The following is a 17496-nucleotide window of genomic DNA, read 5'->3' on the forward strand; positions in this document are numbered from 1 at the left end:
ACTCGGAGCATTTGTACGGTCTCTCTCCAGTGTGGGTTCTCTGGTGGCTAATCAGCGACTGGCTCAAATCAAAGCTCTTCCCACACTCAAAGCACTCGTACGGCCTTTCCCCGGAGTGGATTCTCTCGTGCCGATGAAGGCTGGATTTGTCACAGAAGGTCTTGCCGCATTCCGAGCACGGGTAGGGCTTCTCTCCCGTGTGGGTTCTCTGGTGGGAAGTGAGGTTGGCGTTCCGACTGAAGCTCTTCCCGCAGTACAGGCACCGGAACGGTTTTTCTCCCGTGTGAGTTCTCTGATGTCGCTTCAGGTTCGAGTCATCTCTGAAGATCTTCCCGCACACAGCGCACGTGTTCTTGTTTTCACCTATCCGTATCGTCTGCTGAATTTCCGGAAAGTCATTTTCTTGGAAAGAAAAGGATTCGTCCCTCCAGGTCTCCATGATACTTTCTTCTCGACCTTCCAGTTTTCCTTGCGTCTCTTGACACGCCGCTCTTTCTGGCGATGCACCAATTTGTTTTCCCCGATTCTCACTCTCTTGCCCGTGACCTGCTAGAGTAAAAAGAGAAATGTTTGAAGATGTCCAGGGGGAAAACAGGGAACAGACCGAGTTAGCAGAATGCCAAACTACAGAACTGGGTCTAACTTCACAACCTTTCACTGTGGGAGCCTCCATACATCTGACCAAGTGGGGTTTTGGCTTATTTATTTATTTATTTTATTTCATTTATACCCCGCCCTCCCCGCACGCGGGCTCAGGGCGGCTTACAAAGCACAGAGGTGTAATACAACACCACAATTTAAAACAATTAAGGCACACAGTGCAATAAAAATACAGTTAAAACAGTTTAAACACCGTGGACAAACTCCCAGGATCCATCGCAACTAGTATGCTCACTCCCTATTGTACATCACATTGGGGTCGATGAGAGGGGTGCCGTGGGCCACGATGTTCAGTGGCCAGTCAGCTCAACCTGGCGGTACTGCTCTGCAATCGCCTGTTGGTGGTAGTGGCGGCGGCGAAAGAAAAGGATTCGTCCCTCCAGGTCTCCATGATACTTTCTTCACGACCTTCCAGCTTTCCTTGCGTCTCCTGACACGCCGCTCTTTCTGTCGATGCACCAATTTGTTTTCCCTGATTCTCACTCTCCTGCCCCTTACCTGCTAGAGTAAAGAGAGAAATGTTTGAAAACGTCCAGGGGAAAAACAGGGAACAGACCAAGTTAGCAGAATGCCAAACTACAGAACAGACCGAGTTAGCAGAATGCCAAACTACAGAACCACACCCTTTCACTGTGGGAGCCTTCATACATCTGACCAAGTGGGGTTTTGGCTTACAACAATCTGTGCCCAAAAATGCATTGTTCCTTCTCCTGCAGCACAAATGCTCCTGATGAATGCAAGAAGCTGACTTCCGTGGAGCGAGACCAAGTGGTCTATGTAAGTCTGTATGGCATCTGACTAATGCCACCTCTCCAGGGACCGTGTCAGGGAAAGGGCTTTGCCAACACCAGAGATCTGCAAACTTGCTGTGCTTGTGGCACATTTCACTCGTTCTGAAAGAAAATATTTTATAGTCCTTTTTAGTGCTCCCTGAAATTTTCCTCAGATCTAATTTTCAGTGAGTAAGATGTCTTAAGGAGCTGCGGTGGCTCAAGTGGTTAAGACGCTGAACTGCAGGCTGTGGAAGGTCGGTAGTTCAGCAGTCCGAGACCCGGGTGCCGCATGAGGGAGTGAGCTCCCGTCTCTAGTTCCAGCTCCTGTCAGATTCGACTGGCTTTCGAGCAAGGGAACCTTTACCTTAAATGTCTTAAAAGGCCTTTTTTCTTTTGCTATTGTTGCAGCCAACTTATGACAACCCCGTAGGGTTCTCAAGGCAAGAGATGTTCAGAGGTGGTTTGCCATTGCCTGCCTCTGCGTAGCAACCCTGGACTTCCTTGGTGGATGAGCCATTTTAGGCACTAGATGATGCCTGTTCTGAAAAGGCTCCACTGGCCTCCTCCTTGTATGACCTGGGACCCACATTTCATCTCCACTCCATGTGTACTACACTTCTCTCCCCTCTGGGCACCCAAAGCAGCTTATGTTGTTCTCCTCTCCTCCATTTTATCTTTGCAATAACCCTGCGAGGTAGCAGTGGAAAAGAGCAAGAGTCCAGGAGCACCTTCAAGACTAACAGTATTTGTGGCAGGGGGTGAGCTTTCGCGACTCACCACTCACTTCTTCAGTACCTGTTGACATTAACTGGGAAATGGGGCTCATTTTAACTATGGTTAGCTTGTGAATCCAGGGTTTGGCTCCCAGACAGTAATTCAAATCGTTGCTTGCCATGACAGACCCTGGTCCCGTCACCGTCATGCTGGCCAGGAATCTCTCCAACCAGGAAGTGGACAAGGACAGATCTTGAGAACAAGATAGGATGTCTGTGTTCGTATGTCTTATGGGCAGAGGCTGGTGGCTCAGTGGCAGAGCATCCGCTTGGCATGCAGAAGGTCCCAGGTTCAATCCCCCGGCATCTCTAGGGAACAAAATGTGGCAAGAGAGTGATGGGAAAGACCTCCGCCGGAGACCCTGGAGGGCCTGCTGCCAGTCTGAGTAGACAATACCAAAGGACAAATTTAATTTAAACCAGATTGTATCTGATTTTAAAATATAAAAGGACAAGATCTTTTGCTGCAGTGGATGTAGGCAGGGGTCATTTCGTAGAAAAAGAGGTGCAGGAGCTCATTAGCATAACTCATTACCTTAACTTATTTGTTATTTGTATATGCCCCACCCCCTGACATCACCGGAAATGTGTCAGAAGGCAACACCCACCGCTTAGGCTCCACTGGACTGTTTTGGATTGCTAGCTTTGGCGGGGGGACGGGGGACGGGCAGATCTGTCCTCACAGAGGAGGGAGAGCTTGTACCTGAACAAAACTTGGTCTTAAACACTTGACTGTTTTGGGCCGGGGGGCTCTGCAACTTACCTGACTGCTTCTTGCTCTGACTGAGGGCTGCTGGGAGCAGGGGGTGGGGCTTGTTGTATGTGCCCGCCCCCTGGGCTCCTTACTGCCCGAGCTCTGCTCCGGTGCGCTCCTGCAGGAAATGACCCCTGGATGTAGGGAATTGCCAAGAGGAGAAAACAAGCTTCTGATGTGGGCACCGTGGAAGGAAACACCACATGGGATATTTTCCTGGGGTTTCATCGGGGAGTTAAAGAAAAACACCAAAAACATTAAGCTGCTTTATAAATTAAAGCACCTCAGCTCCTCTGATACCCAGCCATTTTCTAGGGCCCTAAGATGGATGTAATGTTGTCCCAATATTCCTTGCATTCAGTATTCTAATATACTATTCTGAAAAAGAAATACACTAAAACACAGAGGATTTATAGTCCTTCTTGTTGGGCATACATTCCCCACTCCTCCAAATGCAGCTGCTGGGTGACCTTGGGTCAGTCACAAGTTCTCTCAAGAGCAGTTCTCTCAGAGCTCTCTCAGCCACACCTACCTCACAGGGAGTCTGTTGTACGGATGGGAAGGAGATTGCAAGATGCTCTTAGACTCCAAGTGAAGGGGGGATATAAATCCAATCTCCTCTTCTCCTCCTCCTCCTCCTCGTCACAGGAAGATTTTCATTGGAGAAGCATTCAAGCACACTCAGTTACTTTATACCAAGTCAGATCTTTGGTCTCTCGAGGTCAGTTTTGTCTACTCAAACTGGACGTGGCTCTCTGTGATTTCAGGAAGAGGTGTTTCAGATCACCTGCTACCTGATCACCTGCTACCTGATCCTTTTAACTGGAGACACTGGGGATTGAACCCGGGCTCTTCTGCACAGGGTGGGCCTCTGAACCACAGCCCTGCCAAATTTAACCCACTCACGGGGTCAACCCCCAACTGCACGTGTAGATCAAGGCTCGTCAGCGACAAGAGGAGGTGGCGAACCCTCACCTGGGGTGGGACAAAGTTTGAGTCCGGTGGCACCGTTATTGCTTCAGACCAACACGCCTTACGTGGGGTGTACCATTTCAGATGCAAATCTGGAGTCACGGGAATGAACATGCCTCCCTACGAGACGATTCCCGGCAGGCAGAAAACTACAACACCACTGCAAAAGATTTGTAGCCTAACCAGTACTTGGTTTCCTACATGCAGGGTCACTTTAATTGTGGAACGATCAGTCCTCTATCCCCACCCCCCCTTAAAGCCTAGATGCAAATTCACCACTTCTGTCGCCTATTCTTTCTTGCACAACCACTTTGCACTCACCCAAACTATCGCAGCCGCTCATCTTGACCCCGTGGGAAATACAAGGCCCACTTTCCCACGGTGCTGGGCGGGGCCAGGAAGTAGCTCAAATAGCTTCCTTTCTGCCTCTCTAGGATGGCGACTCTGTCAGGGTAACCCTATAGGGTGAATCCAGATTACCCCCCTCTTCGGAGGAAAATCTAACCCGGCCGGGACCTTGGGCTCGATCATATTGGCAGGTCCCGCTCCGGAATAATTAACGTGCACTGATCTGTCCTTCTGGGCTGGAAATCGTTTAGGAGGGCACAAAACCCCAAAGGATTTTAACATCCGGAGTTAGGAATAAAATGGGAAATCAGCACCGAGGCAGTAATTCTCAAAAGCGTGTCTCCCGGGGAAAATGGTCCAGCGTGGCGTCCCGTGAGAACGAAGACCGTAAATAGTCCCTGGCAGGGGGGAAATTCAGAGCGCCCACCCACGAAGGTTGTATCTCTCCATGAGTTATTGGCCTGGCTCTGCCTTCTTCCGGTCAGCCTGTGCTGGGGGTAGAGTTACTCTACCCTGTTAGTGAGATAAAGTGTACGATGCTTTCCACAGTCAATTTCACGGGTTGGGTTGGGGTGGGGAATCCTTCAAGAAGAAAAAAGTTTAAATCCTTTAAGAAGGCTGTGATTTGGAAGTATGCAATAGTAAATAGTTTTGAGAAATGTCCAATGTTACGCAAATATATGTATTGTAACTAATATGAATATGGAAGAAGAATTTTGGAAACTGAATGGAATTACATGTGGTACAAGCTATACAGTACAGTAGTCATGTATGGCTGTGAGAGTTGGACTATAAGGAAGGCCGAGCGCCGAAGAATAGATTCTTTTGAACTATGGTGCTGGAGAAGACTCTTGAGAGTCCCTTGGACTGCAAGAAGAACAAATCAGTCAATCCTCAAAGAAATCGACCCTGACTGTTCCCTGGAAGGTCAGATAATGAAACTGAAGCTCAAATACTTTGGCCACCAAATGAGAAGGGAGCACTCACTGGAAAAGACCCTGATGCTGGGAAAGATTGAAGGTCAAAGAAGACGGGGACGGCAAAGGATGAGATGGTTAGACAGTGTCATCGATGCAACGAACATGAAATTGAGTCAACTTCGGAGGACGGCGGAAGACAGGAGAGCCTGGCGGGAGATTGTCCATGGGGTCGCGAAGAGTCGGACTCGACTGTGCGACTGAACAACAACAACAACAACAAGCTAATAGGAGTCAGAACAGGAAGTAATTCTTGTTTAGTAATTAGGTATAATAGGAGTCAGAGGATGAGCCGAAGAACACTTTCTATTAATAAAAGGGTGTGAATAGTATAATAGATTGTTGTAAAATAAGATTAATATTTTGTATTATTGTTCACTATAGAAATTAATAAACACTGAATGAAAAAAGCTGTTTTTTTTTTCTTAAGTAGTTTAAATCCTGTGAGACGGCAGTGATTTTTCCTTGCGACTCTGCTGATGGAGGGCTAGCTTTGAAACTCTGTTTCAGTCTTCTTTTATCAAAGACGGAATCGCTTAGGAAGTTTAGAAACATTTTAAAAATCATTTTAATATCTCCTTTAATCCTTTAATAATCCTTGATTATCCACAGAACACCTTTTAATCAGTTAAAAGGCTTTTAGTTATGAACATCATAAACACACGTATACCTATATAGATATGTTTGTGTGTTCATGAAATCAATCTTCCAAGCAGCATTCCGTAATGTGAATGAGAGGACTACCAAGTCCCAGATTCTACCCTTGTTTTTTTCCTTCAGCTGCTTGTGTCAAACATAAATAAAACTGCTTCCCAATTAATCTAGATTCAGCAGTTGCTTAATTAATTGAAATAGTTCCAGTTATAGATCTGAAACATGGTGGAAACAGTGACTGAAATGGATCGTCATATTTTAGGCTTCCGTTAGAAATTAATTATGGCTCAGTTCAGGCACCACCTGAAACCATGGATTAACTAATGTAACCTAGTCAGCTAATTCGAGTTCGGTAGCACTTTAGAGACCAATAAGATTTTCGGGGTGTGAGTTTTTGTCAAAGCTCCCTTACCTGACGAAGGGAGATTTGACTCTTGAAAAATTATAGCCGGGAAATCTCGTTGACCTCTAAGGCTGGGGTGTCGAACTCATTTGTTATGAGGGCCGGATCTGACATAAATGAGACCTTGTTGGGCCAGGCCATGCGTGTCATGAAATGTAATGCCAGGTAGCGGAGATATAAACTTTATAAAGGACACAAACACAAAGGCTTTTTTTTAACTTAAAATAAAAACATGCTTAAAGCATTAGCACTCTTGCAATATTTTGTTTATTTAACAGTGTCTGATTACTGACACCTCTTGCTCTGAATTATTGCATCAAAACGTCTGTGCTGTTGGAATCTTGAGTATGCTGCTCAGGTGTGTATCTGTAAGCTGCAAACCTACGATGACGCAGCAGCAGCAGAACTGGAAGAAGAAGCAGAAGACAGCCAGTTCCACTACGGGCCTGATAGAAGCACTCTGGGGACCTGATCTGGCCCCCGGGCTGCATGTTTGACACCCCTGCTCTAAGGTGCTGCTGGACTCAAATCCAGATGTTCTGCTGCAGACCAACATGGCTGCCCTCTGAAACTAACTTCGGTTAGTGTGATTGTCTGAACATGGATTAGTCTGCTACCTGGTTAGAACTACTGCAAATAGTGCAAATCATGCAAATTCTAATTTGTATTAATGCAACAATATTGAATCCATTGTACACTTATGTTTTACAGAAAATAAGGATGTCACAAGATGAAATGAAGACGTCAGCAGATGAAACTGGACGGACTCCCCTGGAGTTAACATTCGTTTTGAGGTGTCTTTTTCATACATAAGACCTCAGCTGTGCATCCACATGAACATGAATCTTCCAAATTGGACTTTCCTTTGTTCCTATACGTTTTGAAGTTACTCACAAACAGCCCAGTTTTGATATTATGGCTAAGAGCTGTTTGTGAGTAACTTCAAAACGTATATGAAATGAAAAATGTATGTATGCTTCATTTCATCTTGTGACATCCTTATTTTCTGTAAAACCTAAGTGTACAATGGATTCAATATTGTTGCATTAATACAAATTAGGATTTGCATGATTTGCACTATTTGCAGTAGTTCTATTGTGTTGGTTTATGTTATACTGCAACCCCCTTCATTTGTTGTGACCTAGTGAGTTAGGGCACATCATACCAGGATACACAGCCATGTTTTGACATTGGTTTGTTAACCACCTACTGGTTCATGTGATATACGAACGATTGTAGTACGATAAGTTGAATACCAAGTCAAGGTTCATTTTGGTGTTGACCTATAAGGCCTTGAGCGGTCAGGGACCAACGTACCTACGGGAATGTCTCCTCCATTGAGTCCCTGGGAGAACGTTATGCTTCTCAGATAACAACTTGCTGGTGGTCCCTGGCCCTAAAGATATCCAGCTGTCCTCGACCAGGGCCGGGGCCTTTTTGGTCCTCCTGGCCCCAACCTGGTGGAACTCTTTGCCGAATAACATCAGGGACCTGTGGGACCTCATGCAATTCCGCAGGGCCTGTAAGGCAGAGATGTTCTGCCAGGCTTTTGGTTGAGGACAGTGACAGTTTCCTTCTTAGCTGGCAACTCTTTCTCGTTTCTCCTGCTGTTTACCTTTATTTTGCCCTCTCCCCCACTGCCCGCGAAGTAGCCGGAAGTCTGAAATCGGATTAATTAGTATTCACCATCTCTTTTCTTTGGATATGTGTTCTTAATGTTCTGATGATTTTATCAGGTTGTGTTTTATGGATACTGTACATGGCCCAGAGCCTGGAAACAGCAGGGATTGGGCGATTAATAAACCCAATATATATATAAACTAGGAGTAAGGTCCGTTGTGGAAAGAAATACAACAAGCTCTAGAAGGAAGCTCCAGGTGAGTGTCCCGGCTGTGGCTGGTGGGGCGGCAGAGGGAAGGGGAAAATAGAGGGAGGCAAGCCACCTTTATTTCCTTCTGCTTAGCTATAAGGCAGGGCTGTCTCAAGTCATTTTGCTGCCCCAAGTGGGTAGTATGGGAGGACAGCCTCATGGTAACAGGTATGGTTCCCTCCACCCCCAACTTATGTTGATTTGGGGCTATGCAGTGGCAGCTAAGGTAGAAAACCACCTCCTCCTATGCCATGTCTTCTGGGTTCCAAGGGTCTGGAAAGTGGTTCCATAGCCAGTTACAGGGTTGCCAACTCTGGGTTGGGAAATACCTGTAGATTTGAGGGGCAGAGCCTGGGGAGGGGAGGGTTTGGGGTGTGGAGGGACCTCAACAGGGTATAATTCCATAGAGTCCATTGTCCAAAGTAGCCATTTTCTCCAGGAGAACTGATCTTGGAGATCTCCAGGTGCTGCCTGGAGGCTGGCAATACTATGGGGAGGGCCAGACCTGTAGATTTGAGGGGTAGAGGCTGGGGAGGGCAGGGTTTGGGGTGCAGAGGGACTTCAGCAGTGTATAATGCCATACAGTCCGCTGCCCAAAGCAGCCATTGTAATAGCTGGGAAATTTTCTGTAGGGGAAATGATGTGTTGTTGCTGGGGAACACGGTGATTTCTGGGAGATCTCCAGGCCTCACAGGGAGATTGGCAACTCCAGTGACCGTTTAAGGGAAGATTTGGATATGTATTTTGGCAACTCCAGTGACCATTTAAGGGAAAATTGGGATCTATATTTTACCTCAGGACACATTCAATGACTCCCAACAGCATCAACAAACTGTTTAGAATGTTAGAGGCAAAGGCTAATCAGGCCACATATACAAATGACCTCTGAGTTCCGACTGGCTATTGGGGGGAGAGGAACAGCAAACTGTTTAGAATATTGGAGGAGAGACTCATGCAATGCAGCCTAGTGGATAGGGACAGCTTCTGAGTGACAGATCAAGGAGTCAACTGATTTGGGAGCCTGTGGAATGTTCAGAGAGTCCATGACCAAAACAGAATTACTACATAGAGAGCTATAAATAAATAAGTAGAATTTATAGCTTTTAATTCTTTTTTGGCCTTATTTTTAAGAGCCCACTAGCAACCCCTGTCAGGGATAGCTTTAAGGCTCCATGCTTATTTAAAAATGTCCTCAGACTTGAGTTAAATTTTCAGGACATGGGTGGGTGCTTTTCTTTTGCTTCTCAGTGGACTGTAGTGACATCTAGTGGCTAGAATGTGTTATTATGGATACAGTAGGAATAATTCCAGATGGGTAGCTGTGGTAGTCTGTAGCAGCAAAATAAAACAGGAGTCCAGTGGCAGCTGAAAGACTCACAAAAAATTGTAAACTGTTGTGAGTCAGAGCTCAGTGGTGGAATAAGATGGAGTTGTTCCTGTAGGTTTGTTGGCTGGAGTGGGGGGAGCCACATCAAATTTTGGAGTTTTTTTAAAAAATGGAGAATGGGGGCAAGGACAGGTTTTCCTAGGATTGCCAACCCTGGGTTGGCAAATTTCAGGCGATTTGGGGGTGGAGCGGGGAGGGACTTCAATGGGTCATTATGCCATAGAGCCCACCCTTCAAACAGCCATTTTCTCCCGGTGGACTGATCTCTGTGATCTGGAGATCAGTTGTAATTCCAGGAGATCTCCAGGCCTCACCTGGAGGCTGGCAACTGTGCACACCAACAAAGTTTAATGCTGGGCATAAGCTTTCATGTGCACGTGTAACCCTGAGTCCACTAGAGGGAGTTAAAGAACTGGGGTGTTCCTTATAAGGAAAAAAAAGGTGCCATTTTCCCTGAGGGATTGGGGGGTCGGAAGCTGCAGGGAGAAGCACTGCCACCTCAGAATAGGGTTGCTAGGTCTGATTGTCCTGGCGGCAGGGGGTGGGAGGGAGTTTTCCAGGAGTGGGGGGGGGCAGGGTGATGTTGCGCGTGTGATCCCCATCACACTGGGGATGTCACGTGTGTTCTAGCATTTTGGTCGAAACTCTATGGTTACCATAGAGTTTTTTGCCAAAAATGCTAGAGCGTCAACACATGACATTCCCGGCGTGTTGACTTGACTTCTGTGTGATGTCATTACGCCGACAACGTCAATGCTCAATGGTTTATAAGATTATGCATGGGAAAGAGCAGGTAGAGAAAGAGGTACTTTTCTCCCTTTCTCACAATACAAGAACTCGTGGACACTCCATGAAATTGCTGAGCGGTCGGGTTAGAACGGATAAAAGGAAGTACTTCTTCACCCAAAGAGTGATTAAGACTTGGAATTCACTGCCACAGGAAGTGGTGGCGGCTACAAGCATGGACGGCTTCAAAAGGGAATTAGATAAGCATATGGAGCAGAGGTCCATCAGTGGCCATTAGCCACAAGGTATAGATAGGGGCTCTGGGGCAAGTGATGCTCTGTCATCTTGGTGCTTGGGGGGGGGGTCAACAGTGGGAGGGGCTTCTAATGTCCTGGCCCCACTGGTGGACCTCCTGATGGCACTGGTATTTCTGGCCACTGTGTGATACAGAGTGTTGGACTGGATGGGCCTTTGGCCTGATCAAACATTGGCATCTCTTATGTTCTTATGTTCTAATGGGCCTCTTCAGGGATGGGGCTTCCCCTGCTAGCCAGCTGGCTGGAGGCGGATTGGAGCCCTGAAGTTTGGGGGATCCCCTGGCTGGGCCAGGGGTCTGGCAACCCTACCTCAGAAGCACTCCTTTCCAGTGTTCCCTCTAAGCTGAGTTAGTGTGAGCTAGCTCACAGTTTCTTAGCCTCCGGCTCACACTTTTTTGTTTTAGCTCAGGAAGGATGGCTCCAGAGCAAACTAATTTATGCAGCAGCCAAATCACTTGCTTACAAATTTAATGCCAGTAGCTCAGAAAGTAGAATTTTTGCTCACAGGACTCGTGGCGAACCTATGGCACGGGTGCCAGAGGTGGCACTCAGAGCCCTCTCTGTGGGCACGCGTGCCATCGTTCCAGCCAGGCCCAGACCATCATTAAAGTGTTGAAATCTCTGCCAAATAATTTTAAGTAAATGAAAGCATTTGGGATTGCTTTCCTTACTTTGTTTGGATCATCTTAAGTTAATGTATGAGTTGTTTTTTCTAAAGTAAAACCTCAGTATTCAGGTTAAATTGCCGTGTTGGCACTTTGCAATAAATAGGTGGGTTTTGGGTCGCAGTTTGGGCACTCGGTCTCTAAAAGGTTCGCCATCACTCGCTTAGAGGGAGCACTGCTCCTTTCTATGAAACTATATATTAATATTTTAGGGATACCAGAAACTCCTGTAGAGAACAGAGGACATTGCAGTGCAGAGCACAGCTGCAAGTTGGTGCATCTACAAGGGACTGGCTTGTCCTCCACCTCCCTAGGCTCCAGCTGTGGTGCTCTGTGTTGCGATGTCCTCTGTCAGGAAGACCAAGACCCTGGTCTGCTCAAACACAACAGGCCTGAATGGTTACATATTGGTGGTTGTATAGGCTTAATTATTGTTCCCACTATGATGTCTTTTGAAGTGGGTGTATTGTTATTTTCAGGGCTATTTTGGGGCAGGAACGTTCCAGCTGGCTCCCAAGTTGGCCACGCCCAGCAGAAACTCATTAGCATAATAGGCCACACCCAACTGCAGAAACGCATTAGGATTGGCTACATTAGGGGTGTGTGGCCTAACATGCAAAGGAGTCCCTGCTACAAAAAAAGGCCCTGGGTTTCGACAACAAACAAGGTAAACAGAATAAGAAGCAAAAGGTGGGTGTGGCTGGATGACCACACTTCTGGTAACACGGGGGTGTGGCCTAATATGCCAATGAGCTGTGCTGTCATGGGTGTGGCCTATTATGCTAATGAGTTCCTGCTGGGCTTTTTCTACAAAAATAGCCTTGGTTATTTTCATAAATGCAAGTGTCACAAGTCGGGATCCCACTTGTCATAGATGTGAACTGTCTCAGTTCTTTAATTAAAAACGACAACAACAATGATTCGATATTGCTCCATGGACTGAATAGGTTAAGAACATAAGAACATAAGAGACGCCAATGTTGGATCAGGCCAAGGCCCATCCAGTCCAACACTCTGTATCACACAGTGGCCAGAAATACCAGGTGCCATCAGGAGGTCCAGCAGTGGGGCCAGGACATTAGAAGCCCTCCCACTGTTGCCTCCCCCCCAAGCACCAAGAAGACAGAGCATCACTTGCCCCAGAGCCCCTATCTATACCTTGTGGCTAATAGCCACTGATGGACCTCTGCTCCATATGCTTATCTAATTCCCTTTTGAAGCCGTCCATGCCGTTATATACCTGCAAGTGAAAGCTTATATCCAGAATTAAACTTTGGAGAATTAAACATTCTCCAAAGCTACTGTCTGTTCTCCAGGAAAAGAGATCTCTGTCGGAGTCAGAAAAGGAGTAATAACTGCAGAATGCTCGGTCGCATCGTGATGGGAGCTCGGCAAGTCTAGTTGCCACACGTGCATCGCTTTGAGCTGTTGGGAAGAAAAACAAGGCCATTTGCTTAAAAGCAAAAACGAAATACAAATAAGACCACCCGCTGGATCATTTTGTCGCAAGCGACCTCCCGCTCCAGAAATCTGCCCGGTCTTTCCGCGTCTCCGCGAGAAGGCCCCCCTTCTGGAGTGGATGCCCCTCGCTCTCCCCCTTCGAAAGGGTTAAAACCGACGGCGAGGCGGGCTCGCCGATCCCTAGAAAAGCCCACGGAGAGTTGAGCAGGAGGGGAGGCGTGCGAGGGAAGGACCTTCCTGTGCTGCTCTCCCACTCTCGCCCCAGTCCCCGCTGGAAGGGAAGGGAAGGGAAGGGAAGGGAAGCCAGCCTGCTGCTTTGCTTTGCTTCCCGCGGGTCTCTTTGGCTCTGCCGGATTCCCACGAGACGCCGAGGTGTGGCTTGCAAGGTGAGCGGCGGCGGGGATCCCGGGGTCGTTCGGAAACGGAAGGAAGGAAGCGGAGAGGGAGAGAGACAGAAAAGGGCAGGCGGGCATCTTTCTGGCCTCGACCCCCTCCCCCCCAATACCCACTGTATCATTTTGGAATATTTGTTATTCCAAAGGCCCTCCATTTAGACTTAAATGTTGGGGGATGCAAGGAAATTTAGGACCCCTGGCTCCGGTGTACGCAACGTAAGTCAATAGGGAAAGCTTTGTGGCTGATTGCAAGCTAGGGTTGCCAGGTCCCCTTTGGCCACCGGTGGGGGGTAGGGTTGCCAGATCCAGGGTGGGAAGCTCCTGGAGTTTTGGGGGTGGAGCCTGGGGAGGACAGGGGACCTCAGCAGAGGACAATGCCACAGAGTCCACCCTCCAAAGCCTCCCATTTCCCTCCAGGGGAATAGATTTCTGGAGCCTGCACCAGTGTTCCCTCTAAGCTGAGTTAGTGTGAGCTAGCTGACAGTTTTTTAGCCTCTGGCTCACAGATTTTTGTCTTCGCTCAGGGAGGAGGGCTCCAGAGCAAACTAATTGATGCAGTAGCCAAAGCGCTCACTCACAACTTTTATGCCAGGAGCTCACAAAGTAGAATTTTTGCTCACAAGACTCCACAACTTAGAGGGAACATTGCACTCTAGAGATGAGGTGCAATTCCAGGGGATCCCCAAGTCCCACCTGGAGGCCGGCATCCCTTATTTCTGTTCCTCCATCTACTTATTTCTCTGGGTCATCCCCCCCCTCCCTTCCCTGGCTCATCTGGATGTGTTGTTCATATTTTGGGACATGTTGTATTTTAGATTTTTAGGTTTATGATACTTGATATAATACACCATGGCTGTGCTTTACAGTGGCTATGAAAGTGACCAGCCCATGAAATTGTGGTTAAATTGTTTGTGGGGGGTTTTAATCCCCAAAGTAAAGCAGGTTTCAGAGGGTAGGCATGTTGGTCTGCCGTAGAACAGCTAGATTCAAGTCCGATATCGGATGAAGGGAGATTTGACTTGTGAAAATGTATACCCTGAAAATCTTGTTGCGGACTAAAGCAGTGTAAAAAAATGGGCTGGACGGTTCAACCTAGCAAGAAATGCAAGGAGCACAAATCAAAACTAACTTGCTTTTAAATGGAACCTCCATGTACTGAAATGGAACCTCCATGTGCAGCGGCAGTCTGCCTGCAAATTCCAGTAGCTGGGCAGCAACACTGGAGGAAGATTTTGGCCTCTGGACCCTTCTCTGTGGGCCTGTTTGGCTGTTACAGGAATCATGATGTTAAAGTAGATGGATTTTCAGCCCGATCCAGTACGGTTCTTACATTCTTAGGTTTGCCTAGATTTTACAGTTGTATTGGCAATGGCCCTTCTTAGCGGTGCGAGACACAGAAATGGAGCAGGTAACATTTTTCCTAGTAGGGAGAGAAAGTGATGGGGGGGAATGTTTTGAGTTAAGATCTGGGTTCAAATCCCCTACTCTGCCTAGAATAGGGTTACCGTATTCTGAAAAGCAAATAAAAGAGGACCTGACTGACTACTTCAAACAAGAGAAAAAGCCCAGGAGCACTTTAAAAGACTAACAAAATCGGTGGCAGGGGAGGAGCTTTTGGGAGTCACTGCTCACTTCTTCAGATACTGCTCACTTCTTCAGATATCTGAAGAACTGAACAGTGACTCACGGAAAGCTCCTACCTTGACACCGATTTAGTTAGTCTTGAAGGTGCTTCTGGGCTCTTGCTTTTTTCTACTGCTAGACAGAGTAACATAGCTACCCGTCTTGATCTACTTCAAGCAAGTGATCATTATGACAAATCTCATTTTAAATACCCCTATTATTTAAGCTGTAGTAATGCTACTAATTAGGAGCTGCGGTGGCTCAAGTGGTTAAGATGCTGAACTGCAGGCTGTGGAAGGTCAGTAGTTCAGCAGTTCGAGACTCGAGTGTGCCCCATGACGGAGTGAGCTCCCGTCTCTAGTTCCAGCTCCTGCCAACCTAGCAGTTCGAAAGCAAGAAATTGCCGGTAAATAAATAGGTACTGCTTCGGTGGGAAGGTAACAGCGTTCCGTGCGCCTTGGTGTTTAGTCATGCCGGCCACATGACCACGGAAACGTCTTCGGACAGCGCTGGCTCTTCGGCTTTGAAACGGAGATGAGCACCGCAACCCTAGAGTCAGATTCGACTGGCTTTCGAGCAAGGGAACCTTTACCTTTACCTTTAATGCTACTAACTAGGAATATTCCTAACCTTCCAACCCCAAAAGAGGACATTTTCATCAATTTTTTAAAAAGAGCCCAAAAGAGGACAGATGCCAAAAAAAGAGGGGACATCTGGTAACCTTAGACTAGAAGCTCTCTGGGCGAACTTGGGTCAATCGCTCCCTCTCCGATTAACCTGCCTTGCAGAGCTGTATGCTTGGGTAAAAATCGCCTCAGTAAATAGGCTACTGTAAAGGGCAGAGGAGCAGGGTTGGAGGGAGCATGTGGTAACTCTATGTTGTACTCCCAGCCCAGGTTGCCAAAGTCTGGGTTAGTCAAGCAGGCAGGGATCCTCCGACTTCAAAGGAGATTTTCTTTGGTTGCTACTGCTTTCTTAATTTTGAAAAATCCTATCTCTGTGTATTAAGTTTTAAGTCTCATTTCTCCCACTTCCGACTTAGAAAAGTAGGCTGTTTTTTTTTTTAGTTGTGTATGAAAGAGAATTCCGGAAAGTACAGCACTTTAAAAATGAGATCTTGGTATTTGTGGCCTTGTCTGTTTAATCTCATTTTGGAAGGATGTTATTTGAAAGGCCCCCTTAATTAATCGGGTCCATCTTGACAGCATTACAAGAAGAAGATAATGTCCGTGAAATGATCTGAGCACTCAGAAAATTGCCACAGAAGTGGTATGGGTGATGGTTGCCTTATAAGGTCAAGGATTTTTACTTCTAAAAAAGGCAATTGTGAGCGGGGGCATGATGGGAAATCAGAAAGCTGAAAATGACGAGAGAGGCATTTTCTTCCTTCTAGGAAGGGACAGAGATGGACTGTTTTTTTTTTTTTTAAAGGAAGGCTGGGGATTCAGATGTATAATAGTTGGAACATTATAATGTTAGAATGCTGTAGTGATCTAGCTATGAAAAAGGTCACATTGAAACGAACCTGAGAAACTCTGGTGGCTATGGGGGGAGGAGGGCTGCAGAAGAACAGGCAGGGTTGCCAGTTTAGGGGGGGAAACACACAGGGAATAAAGTTGCCACAATATCATTTCTGGCTGAAAAACCAGAAGTGACATCACCATGTTGTGGGACACTGTAAGATTTCCCTGAAACTCTGTGGTAAAAGTCATAGAGTTTCAGGGGCTCCTAGAGTATCCTGCAGCACGGTGACATCACATCTGGGTTTTGGCTGGAAATGACAACTGCGCAACTCTGTTTTACCCCACCATTACCCCCAACGTGACCCCATTGAGTGCTGGCGGAGACCAGGAGTGCTGGTGGGGGGTTCCCCTTCTCGCAGGTGGAAAATGTCAACTCCAGGGAAAGTATGGGGGAAACACCATCTGGAGATGCTGTTGCAGCTGCAATGAATTGTTGGTTGCAGCAACAGTGGGAAGAGACAGGGAATCATTGCTTTTTGGAAGGCCCCCTGATCCAGTAGCGGTAACCGGTAATCAATGTTCCCTCTAAGCTGTGGAGTCTTGTGAGCAAAAATTCTGCTTTGTGAGCGACTGGCATTAAAGTTGTGAGGGGGCAATTTGGCTACTGCATAAATTAGTTTGCTCTGGAGCCCTCCTTCCTGAGCTAAGACAAAAATGTGTGAGCTGGAGACTAAAAAACTGTGAGCTAGCTCACACTAGCTCAGCTTAGAGGGAACACTGCCGGTAATGTAATCCCCATTAGTTCAACTAAGTTAACAGCTGTAAGTAGGGCTGCCAGCTCTGGGTTGGAAAATACCTGGAGATTTTGGAGGTGGAACCTGGGGATGGTGGGATTTGGGAAAGGGAGGAACCTTAGCAGGGTGTGATGCCATAGAGGTCGCCCTCCAAAGCAGCCATTTTTCTCCAGGGGAACTAATCTTTGTCAGCTGGAGATCAGTTGTAATAATGGAAGATCTTCAGGTGCCACCTGGAGGTTGGCAACCTTAGCTGTTAGTGACTGATAATCCCATCTCTGACGTCATCATTCTGTGCCATTACAAACATTGACCATTTCTCAATGAATTTCTCAGCAAATTCCATATTTTAATCTCTCCCTGTATAAAGCAGTGTTTCCCTTTGTCCATCCTGAACCTACTGCCCAACAGCTTCATTGGATACCCTCGAGTTCCAGTATTTTGGGAGAGAGAAAGTTCTCTTTGTCCACTCTCTCCACCC

At 47.0% G+C, this 17496-nt stretch overlaps 2 protein-coding genes across 2 annotated transcripts in view; one reads left to right on the top strand and one right to left on the bottom strand.

Annotated features, from left to right (window-relative positions):
* LOC107106580 overlaps positions 1–4276 on the bottom strand; it is a 45570-nt gene extending 41294 nt beyond the window's left edge. The window contains exons 1-2 of the mRNA XM_015406760.1: positions 4254–4276; positions 3–549 (exon numbers count right to left, since the gene is read on the bottom strand). Of these exons, the coding sequence (XP_015262246.1) occupies positions 3–549; positions 4254–4275 (569 nt within the window). The 5' untranslated portion in view covers position 4276. The remainder of the gene's footprint in view (positions 1–2; positions 550–4253) is intronic.
* Positions 1–17496, top strand: part of LOC107106595 — a 450486-nt gene that overhangs the window by 413362 nt on the left and 19628 nt on the right.

This window comes from Gekko japonicus, unplaced genomic scaffold (genome assembly GCF_001447785.1).
Source record: "Gekko japonicus isolate JY-2015 unplaced genomic scaffold, Gekko_japonicus_V1.1 scaffold542, whole genome shotgun sequence".
Taxonomy (NCBI): Eukaryota; Metazoa; Chordata; class Lepidosauria; order Squamata; family Gekkonidae; genus Gekko; species Gekko japonicus.